Genomic DNA, 10088 nt, shown 5'->3' on the forward strand with positions numbered 1-10088 from the left:
TTAAATGATTTCACGTATAGGAAGGATTTTTGTCAGTTAAATTTGTTAAAACAATATGAAATGGATTTTCAGGTGCCATGTAAACATGTGGCGATCACACCCGCCGTGTGCTCCTTATCGTAGTAGCCCCCCCCCCCCCCACTTTTTTCCCCAACCTTACTTATACTATAGGAAATGTTAATTGAAAGCCTGGTTGTTCCCCCCACTTTTAGAATTGTTGATGTGAAAATGTATATTGGAATTGTTAGTGAAAATACGACATAAAAGTACCCCCCCCCCCCCCCACGAAATAGAATTTTCGACTTTGTGCAAATTTTGCCTTTTTTTTTGTCTTTTTCAGGTATGTAAAAAAAAATTTCTCTGGCTGCCCCCCCCCCACTTTCAAAAACGATGCTACGCCACTGTCAGGAAATAACGGAATAAATCCGTCGTCAATTCAGTGTATAAATAATGGACTAACAATTGGTATGAAAAACCAACTGAAAGGAGTGACAATTATACGAAAGAGACAAAGACAGACAGACCTGTGCTTGTGTTTGCTCTAAGTTTGCTTCTTTCCGTGATTGTTTTATTCTTCTCTGTTAATGATGACATATTGGAATTTTCTAGTGTTATTCAAAGAAAACATGTTTTCATATAATTTTGTGGAGACAAATCTCACGTATTGAAGATATATACTGAACAATTGTGTGTTAAAGTATATTAAATTTTTGGGTTATATTTACCATGTTTATGATCTTTTGTCCTTTTCTCCAAAGACCTGTGAATCCAAAATATGTTTGTTATGTTCTAATATGGCAATGAATTTAAAACTTTGTACTGTTAATGTTATGGTTTTTCAACGACGCAGTAACTTTAAAATATTTAAAATAATTTAAACAATAATAAATTATACATCTCCGTAGTCGAAGATCCTAGGGTTGACTTGTCTATTGTAGACAAACGCATTCCACGCTTTGTTGTTGAATGGGGTGCATTAGAGTGTTTCATTCTCTCCAAATTGTACTCATTGGGGGCTAAAAGTAAGAGGTGCATACTTATTTTAAGTAATTGGTGATTTTAAAAGAATATCGACAATAGCTTAGTCACGATATCATAGATTACACTTGGGGATGTATCTTCATATTTTTTATGTGGGTACACAAAATAATGAATTTCTCTCGAAAAAAAACCCATGATAAGAACATGCAGAATACCTAAGAGTGTTATGCCTCCATTAGAGGTTGTTGCCAAGCAGCCAAACACTGGGTCACAATAAAGAGATCTACACGTGCAGGCCAATCTACACAAATGTCCATAATATCCCTCTTTACAAGGTTCTTTACATCCCCAGCCTATTCTCCCGGGAATGCATTCTAAAAACAATTAAAATGCCTCGTAGAAAACAAATGACACGGACGATATAATCATAGAATTCAATGAGAATCTTTTTTCTGCAGATTTAAGTTGAAATTTTATTTTCAATATGTCTTCAGCTAAAACAAATTAGCACTAAGTCAAATACTGACTATGGATTTCATACTAATTGTTAGGCCATTATTTATACACAGAACTGTCGATGTATTTTTAGTTATTTCCCGATCACGAGAAGAAGCACACGGCGTATATTTGACCGCCCGGCTAGATTTGCTCACTTTTCCATGGCATCTGAGCCCTCCTCTGTCCGTGTTTGCCCTGCCCCAAAACTTGTATTGTTTGAGTGGATTTTGAGCTAGAATATTGTACATTATCTTTCTATATTAGAATAATGTTCTTTATTTTTCTATATTTTATGAATAACCCTTACCTCTACAAGTTTTATTCTCAACGTCAAGATATTCATTATAGCAACAAGGGATACCATCCGGTCTAAAATATAAATTCGAATAAATTGACACGAAAATATAAGAGTATCAAGGAACATTCAAGAACATATTCTATCAATGTTAACCACTTTAAGAAATTTTATCTGTCGAGTAATAATTCGATTTTAGAAATACATTTTTCCACACATCTCATGGTTGAGCTGCGTTTTAATAATTCAAACTACTTTATTTTTGTATAATAAGATTTGACATGAAGATATATAAAAAAATATATGATCCTTTACCTTCGACAACCACTGCTAAAGGCGAGTATATAAGTAAAAAGGTTCAAAGGCACAAAAAGGTGCACATGGATCAGCATCATTTTAACTTTAACAAAGCAAATATATTCAGTTGAAAGTCAAACATAATACACATAACTGTATTAAATTATTACAGGGAAATATCCTTTTGAATTTTCACAAATCAATACATCTAAATTAACCACCACTTTAGATTCATAGTTATGGACAGAGCAGGTTCAGAAAGCCTGGCTAATTTAAAAAAAAGATAATGAAGGCATTATAAAAATAAAACAAGGACATTAAAAAGGATTTCTTTTCCTAATAAGGAAAAAACCAAATCTTTATATGGCACAATGGATCATAAAATGATACAAGTAATGTATTCCGCAGACAGTTTTTGTAAATGACCAATACCAGTGTCAAGACAGGGTAGATACATTCATGACATCTTTAGTATACTTTCATTTACTGTTTCAAAAGTTACATACAAAAGGAAAAAAGGCAGTCGTACATACTAACACTTTTCTCCCAGTGAAATGCAAAAATGAAGGCTGAAATAAGAACCTAAATAAAAGTGATATGATGTATTCTTGATATACCTGCAAAAGTAATGTTAAATAAAATTTATCCGATTAATATTTATGGAGATTATGCTGTTTCATTGAACACAGTTTTTGTTGAGTGAAAACGTTTAAAGATTTGCCAAGGCCAGGGCGACCACAGACTTTTTCTGATGGAAACATAGCTGTAATTACAAAAATTGGAAATGTGATTTACTGTATATATACGTATACATTGTTGGGACATCATCGTCAAAAGAAAACAAAATTTTGACCAAGCACCCAAACCTTGCTACGCAATTTGTATACAGGGAATACCGCATCACTTGACATCAGAACAAAAGTCGACGCGTTTGAAATTTGACTGAAAACTTTCAAAATGTATTTTAAAAAAACTCTGACCGGAGAAAATTAGCGTGACTTGCTAAACGGCAATGAATCTTTCTTGAACCGCAAACTAAGATAAATTCTAAATATAGGGTAGGTTTCAACGAATGGTATCCTGTCACTGAACAAAAATGTCGGAAAACAATTTTTGCTTATTTTTGATTCTTTTGGGACCAGATCTGCAAATAATAACTCCGCAAGATCGAGGTATCTAGGGCCATTTAAAAAAAAAATAATGTACTAAAAAAATTAAAGTATATGAAAATACCATATTAAGATTTGACATCAATCTAATTAAAATTAGATTTTCCGATTCTGCTACAGTTTCTCACAATTATTTAATCATATCAATCTTCTTATACAGATTTTGTCTCTATTATTTATTCTAAGGCTTTCATTTTTGTATAATCCCTAGTGTAGTGTAGTGAACGAACCCTTGGGCAATGATATGATTTGCACTTATGTGTAATGAAGGTTTCACTTTTAAAACAAGTGCACATAAAGAACAGGGATCAGTCTAATTTTTGTAACAATTCAAACAAGTAATGGCCTAAAACACGAGCCTCTTGAAGTCCAAGAGGACGGATCAGTTGCTAAGGAGGAATAAGCTACCCCTATCGACCGGTTACGAGCGCCTCGGACACTATCAGGTATATAGGGACATTCCTTTGTCAATTTCAATATTAAAAACAACAAACATTGCTGTGAAACTAGGTATCCACTTTACGTCTCATTTAAAGTTTTATTTTCTAATAAGATCATTATAACAACCACAGAATTTTCGAAATAATGACTTTAAACAAGGTTGTTTAGATTCCAGTAAAATCAACTTGTGTGTGTATAACCTATTTTGGTTAAAAAGGTGTCCGTTCTCAATGCGTTCTTTTTTATCATAACTACTTTTTTTTCAAACCTTCCTCCCTTACAATTACTGTCAATGAGGTGAAGAGGAAGCTTGGAATTTTTTAGTCAAACAAACAAACAACTTCATCCGAAAATAAGCCATGAAACTGTAAAAGGTTATGTACTGCAACGTAAAGGACGACCCACTACATGTAATGTAAAAGTATATGTTTTAAAGCAAGAAGAACAGACAAAAACCCTTGCTCTGTAACTAAGTATAATTTCATTGCCGATGTAGTGTATTTCCGTCTATTGTGTTCTTCATTTTGTTATACACGTTTGACTTTAATAAAAGCAATTACTTCCGATATTAATTTGTTTATATAAATAGAAATATTTTGTATATAAGTGTGTTTTTATGTAGTCATTCTTGACATGTACTTAGGGATGCTTATAATGAAATGTTATTTTCTCAACATCAACTTTCCAATGAATGGCAATCATGACTTAACCTTTATAATATGAATCTCTAGATTTTTTGTCTACACCCCAAATATTGGAATTTTTCTCATGGATAATAATGTTAAATAATAATTCTCAGCTATCAATATAAATAATAATAATTGGGAGTTTTCCTCACATTGCATATTATATTTGTTTGCAGGGAAGTTTGTTACAGGAAATTTTCATTCACTGAGTGATTTACTATAATTTTTCTGTACCTATACACATTTGGCCAAAAATATAATAGATGTTAGGAAGCTTTACTATGTTATTGTGAAGTGTTTTACTTCAATTTATGCTAGGATCGAGTGCCTAGGAGGATCCTAAGCATCCTCTGTTGACCTGTCACACCCGCCGTAAGAATTATGTATAGAAAGAACGAGAAAGAAGTTAGGTTATTTTTTGCTAACAAGGTCACTAAAGAAAAGAATTTACGAAATGCCGAATTAGTTTAAAGATGATTTTAAATGGAATTGTGGAAATCCAGATAAAAATATTAAAGTTGATAATGCACGGGCAAATGTACAAACAAGCAGCACACGGCGTGTGTGACCGGTTGGCAAGGGATGCTCACTCCTCCATGGCACCTGATCCCACCTCTGATTTTTCAAGGGGCCGTGTTTGCTCTGCTCTTATTTCATATTATTTTATTTAGTACTTTGAGACTGAATACTGTTCGTTATTTCCTTATTTTTCTTATAAAAAATAATAATTTATTTTTTGCAAAAAAAAACATGATGCAGTAGGCATTATATCAAATTGCTTGATAACATCCATTTTCAAGCAGAAGTTTGCATGGTTATACAGAATATAATTTTCTTTTCATGTAATTCAGAAAGTAAACTTCCATTGACCTTTGATAAGTTTTTTTTTATATGTTTTTCTTTATTACGTACGAAAATGACTTTTGATTTGATGCTCTTTCCGTCATTTTCCTTTAGTAAATTGAAAGTTCCTTCCTTGTTCATCTTGTTTATCTGCCTGTGACCAACTGAGATAAAAATCTTTAACAGAGAGGCTATTAAGAATTCTTATTATTTGAATACTAGTAGTTTTAGCGTTTATGTGTAATTCCTTATATTTGTTGAAACTATGATTATTTATGTAATAAATTGTCAAATTGATAAGTCAGGTATAAAGCTTTAGAATTTATTGTAAGTCCAAAAATATGAATTTCACATATACAAATTAGAACAAATTTCGTAGATGGAACAAACTGAAATTTACAAAGAATTTCTTGAGATTTCTTAACTGAGTTTAACAAAGAATTGTCGATGTCTATTAGAATTCCCATGGGTACAAATTGTGCTCCTTATTAGCAGACTTATTTTTATATTCATATGAAGCAGAATTTATACAAAATCATATGCGTGAAAAGAAGAAAACACTTGCTGTGGCCTTCAACTCGACATTTAGATATATCGATGACGTATTGTCAATTGATAATGATAATTTCCATTCCTACGTCGACACGATATATCCTGGTGAGCTTTAGATAAAAGATACCACAGAGTCCGACACTTCTGCTTCATATTTGGATATTTTACTTGAAAAAGACACTAATGGTTATCTAACAACCAAGATATATGATAAACGTGATGACTTTCACTTTTCTGTCGTCAACTTCCCTCACTTATGCAGCAATATACCTTCATCACCTGCATACGGAGTATATATATCTCAGTTGATTCGATACGCAAGAGCATGCTCTACGTATGAACAATTTCTTAAACGACATAAATTATTGACAAGCAAGTTGATGCAACAAGAATATCAGCAGTCTCGTTTAAAGTCTTTATTTCGTAAGTTCTATGGTCGATACAATGGCCTTGTCAGCAAATACAATTTATCATTGAGTCAAATGCTGACTGACGTTTTTCATACCAATTGTCAGTCCATTATTTATAAACTGAATTGACGACCGATTTTTTTCATTATTTCCTGATCATGACAACGAACACACGGCGGGTGTGACCGGTCGGCAGGGGATACTCACTCCTCCATGGCATATATATATATATATATATATATATATATATATATATATATATATATATATATATATATATATATATATTATGACGCAAAGAAAATATATTTATATACTAAGCTAAAAAAGGTTTTTCAATTACTTCACAACCGCTTAAAGTATATTATAGACAAAAGTCTCATGTACTCTTTATTCATCATTTTCTAAACTAATGACATTTATAATTTTTCATAACCATTAATTAACGTTAAAGCCTACTATAACTTTTACATTACTTTTTGTTTCTTTGCATCAAAGCACTCTACAACATCAAAAAACAGCTGGAAGTAAAAGAGCATTGCAAAAGGAAACAGGAAAATTGAGGGGGGGTTTCTTTCTTCCTTTATAAAAGGTTTGTAACACTTCATGATCATTTAATTATATATTTAATTTAAAAAGAGAAAAATGTAGAAAAGTATATGACACTTTAAAATAAAAGTTAATGTATCTAAGCTTAAAGGTCAAAAGTCGATAATCAACGCATTTTACAGAAATCCTCTTTTATGTACTTAGGCTTTGAACACTATAAAACGTGTTGACTTTTTCCCAGGAACTCGTTAACCATTTCAATGCTTCCCTCTGTCTTCTGGAATCTCGTGTTATCATATTCAACATCATGGTCACTATCAAAATTGTCCTCATTTTCCGAAAACCCCTGGCTTATATCTATTTCTTTTGTAATTTCGAATTTTTTAGCTAAACTGTACCGATATTGGGGCTTCTTAACACTAGGATGCCTTCTCTCCCAACCTGCTTCATTTAGCTTATCGGGAATACTGTCTGTTGAGAATTCTGTTATTTCAGCATTGATTTCTATCATTTGTTTGGGGTTCCTGTTTCTTCCCGAATCTTCATCTCTGAAGGTTAGTGAAACTTCGTTTCTTTTTAGAATTTTCTTTGATCGACGTGGAGTGTATTTTCCTTGTTTTACAGAACCCGCTATGACATTTCTTTGGTTACGTTCTGCAATAAGATATATATATATATATATATATATATATATATATATATCTTATTGCAGAACGTAACCAAAGAAATGCAAACGATTTAGTTTATTGTATGCTAATTTCTTAGCTGAATTGTTTTTCATTGTATATTTTCTATTAAGTCTAAAATACCTGAAATCAATGGAATGTCTTTTCTTTTTCGACTGAAAAAGTTAAATAGACATCTGTGTTGAACTTGAAATATTTCAATTGTTTATAAGTGTGGTAGATGAGATTAAGCATATCATTAATGGAAAGAAACACTGCAACTTACCACACATGAAAGCAAAACAGAAATGCAATACATCCAAAGGACAAAATCATAAGCACGGAAGAACCAATAGCTAAAACCCAGGAATTCTTTTTAAGGAAGTTCTGCAAACCGTTGGTATCTGCAAAGGTTGAGAAAACCTTATAAGCCACTCTAATGCTAACAGTATATCTGCACACAATTATCTTAAAGATAGCAAAGATAGCACTTTAGATACATCGTCTTGATAATCTTGAAAAAAAACTCACAAATAGACGTATGGTTGTTGCATTGCCCTGTCACTTTATTACATGTAAGGTTGCATGGCAAGGGACATTTTGAATTACAAAGCCGTCCAAAGTAACCTTCTCGGCAAGGTTTGCTGCAGTTTATTCCATCTGTACCATCCTCACAAACTTTGAATGTGAAATATTAATTTATTTTTATCATTAACTAATAAGGTAATAATGATATTTTATGTATTGTAAAACTCAAAGTGAAATTTGGAATTTTTGAAGATACTGAATTTTTTCACTGTTTTGAATTTCTTTCCGTTTCATACTGTACCTCTGCATAAGCCATCTTTCATTCGGTAGCCTGAACAGCAAGAACTGGGTCTGAAAATAAAAGAAATACATGTACATTATTTGTAATACTGTTTAACAAGTATACGTTTCATCAACTTTAGTTTAAGGTTACATTAAGTTTGTCAGACATTGTATGTGAAGCAACATTGCAATACAAAAAATGTTTTAAAAAATATTACAGTTAGGTTAGAGCCTTATAATTACAAAGTTACAAAGTGACACGCACCCACACTTGCCGTCATTGCTGGTAGTCTGACAAAGTACAAAAGTAAAAGTTTGAGTAAAACACACAGAATACACAGCGTTTGGGAACCTCATTATTTTCATTTCTGACATGTCCGTTTAGATTCTCGGTAACAAAGTTAATTCGAGGAAAATAATTTACAATAATTTCTTCCTTTATAACTTTATTTAAGTTAAATAGATCATAGTACATCCTGTTAAAAATCAAAATTATAAATGGGATCAGAAGCGGAAGTCATTTTTCTCAACGAATGGTAACAGAATAGGCAAGGGAGAATGCAATTCACAGAATAAAAATATGTATATATAATTTTAAGATGATGTTGATGTTGAATTACAATTTTGCAACCTTGAAAACACACGTGTTGCATCTTAAATTTTCAGATTGATCGGGACTGTATGTAAAAGTAAAATAAAAACAAAGTCGTTTTGTGTAACAGAAATCTCTAGATATCAACAGTTTTTCTTTTTCTTGTTTTATAAAAAAGCCTATATTGATATAGGGAGCAGATTTTTTTCTCATTATTTGAACGTACCAAATATACAAAAATTGAATATTAAATCTCATTGTTCTGTGTTCATAATAAAATTTGATATAACAAATACTATGGAATCATCGTTGTTCGCTGTTAGTGTATTTTGTGGGTCACTCGTATCATGAATTTGCATCTCCAATGAGCATATTTTGTCTTTATATTTATTAATAATAGGATCATCTGAATATACGAGTTGTCCTCGAAATTACTATCTCACGAACCAAAAGAAAAGTGCTAACCAATAAACAACAATCCCAACGAATGATATAACAGTATGTTATTTATATATAACGCTTTTAAAATATCATGAAATTGTTAGCTTAATTAGAGTCGAATAAGAGATAAAAAACATATAATTTTCATTTTCTGTCTTATTGAAAATTTAAATTTATGGTATACTCTAAGATGATTATAAATAATCTCGAAAGACACAAAAAATTATAAATAGAAATGAAATGAATGGAGACAACAAACTGTATTTAAGGTAAAGATCCATACCATCCTATAGAAATAACGGAACTACAGATTTTGTTGAAACTTTTCAGAATCTTAACTGAGTATTTGTCCTTTCCAGATCAGTGTAAATTTTGGGGTCAACCGGGCCTCCTTTTGAAAGGATTGTTACTAAAAATAGACATTGTCTCGTGAAATGACGGAAATGCGGAAATTAAGATATTTATTCTAGCTTTCTAAAATTAAAAGCAAAAGAATTTTTTAACATATGAATCATAGAGAAAATATGCTTGTTTGAATGTTTAATTATTTTTTTAATCTGCTGATCCACCTAATATTACTTTCTAGGGCGAATTAAACATATTTAGCTCAAAATTATAAAGTTCATTACTAGTAAAAATAAATTGCTGCTTGATATTCTGACTACAGATTTCTTTTTAAAATTAACACATTATTTTCCAATGTTCTCTCCCTTATATGGCATAAAAATTAAGTGGGGCAGCGGGCATCAAACAAGAAAATTTCACATTTTTAAACCAAATTTGCTGAAAAATGATAATTTGAAAAATCTTTTTAACATCTATACTTTTAGGATTTGGGTGTAAAAATCGCTTTAAATAT

The 10088-nt window shown here is 31.5% G+C and overlaps 2 protein-coding genes across 2 annotated transcripts; both read right to left on the minus strand.

Moving 5' to 3' along the window:
* Window positions 1-702: 702 nt before the first annotated feature.
* Window positions 703-2283, minus strand: LOC134278153 (cell death abnormality protein 1-like). Its single transcript, XM_062760470.1, has 5 exons — window positions 2090-2283; window positions 1787-1848; window positions 1197-1355; window positions 896-1016; window positions 703-760 (listed from the first exon to the last, which is right to left on the minus strand). Exons 1-5 carry the CDS (start codon window positions 2167-2169, stop codon window positions 703-705), a joined length of 480 nt encoding a protein of 159 aa, XP_062616454.1. The 5' UTR covers window positions 2170-2283.
* A 4277-nt stretch (window positions 2284-6560) lies between these two features.
* LOC134278152 (uncharacterized) lies at window positions 6561-8794 on the minus strand. Its single transcript, XM_062760469.1, has 6 exons — window positions 8462-8794; window positions 8216-8265; window positions 7918-8064; window positions 7673-7790; window positions 7531-7562; window positions 6561-7375 (listed from the first exon to the last, which is right to left on the minus strand). Exons 1-6 carry the CDS (start codon window positions 8569-8571, stop codon window positions 6936-6938), a joined length of 897 nt encoding a protein of 298 aa, XP_062616453.1. The 5' UTR covers window positions 8572-8794; the 3' UTR covers window positions 6561-6935.
* Window positions 8795-10088: the final 1294 nt, after the last annotated feature.

This window comes from Saccostrea cucullata, unplaced genomic scaffold, assembly GCF_032062105.1.
Source record: "Saccostrea cucullata isolate Sc308-1 unplaced genomic scaffold, CSIRO_AGI_Scuc_v1 ctg16977, whole genome shotgun sequence".
Lineage (NCBI taxonomy): Eukaryota > Metazoa > Mollusca > Bivalvia > Ostreida > Ostreidae > Saccostrea > Saccostrea cuccullata.

What these genes read in the sequence shown, in the direction of transcription:
- LOC134278153 (XM_062760470.1), bottom strand. Translation starts at nt 2,169, where the DNA reads ATGATGCTGATCCATGTGCACCTTTTTGTGCCTTTGAACCTTTTTACT. An exon ending in TTTAGCAGTGGTTGTCGAAG is followed by an intron (nt 1,849 to 2,089) that starts GTAAAGGATCAT and finishes TTTATATTTTAG; the next exon opens with ACCGGATGGTATCCCTTGTT. An exon ending in TGAGAATAAAACTTGTAGAG is followed by an intron (nt 1,356 to 1,786) that starts GTAAGGGTTATT and finishes AATTGTTTTTAG; the next exon opens with AATGCATTCCCGGGAGAATA.
- LOC134278152 (XM_062760469.1), bottom strand. Translation starts at nt 8,571, where the DNA reads ATGTCAGAAATGAAAATAATGAGGTTCCCAAACGCTGTGTATTCTGTG. An exon ending in AGCAATGACGGCAAGTGTGG is followed by an intron (nt 8,266 to 8,461) that starts GTGCGTGTCACT and finishes TTTTATTTTCAG; the next exon opens with ACCCAGTTCTTGCTGTTCAG. An exon ending in GAAAGATGGCTTATGCAGAG is followed by an intron (nt 8,065 to 8,215) that starts GTACAGTATGAA and finishes TCACATTCAAAG; the next exon opens with TTTGTGAGGATGGTACAGAT.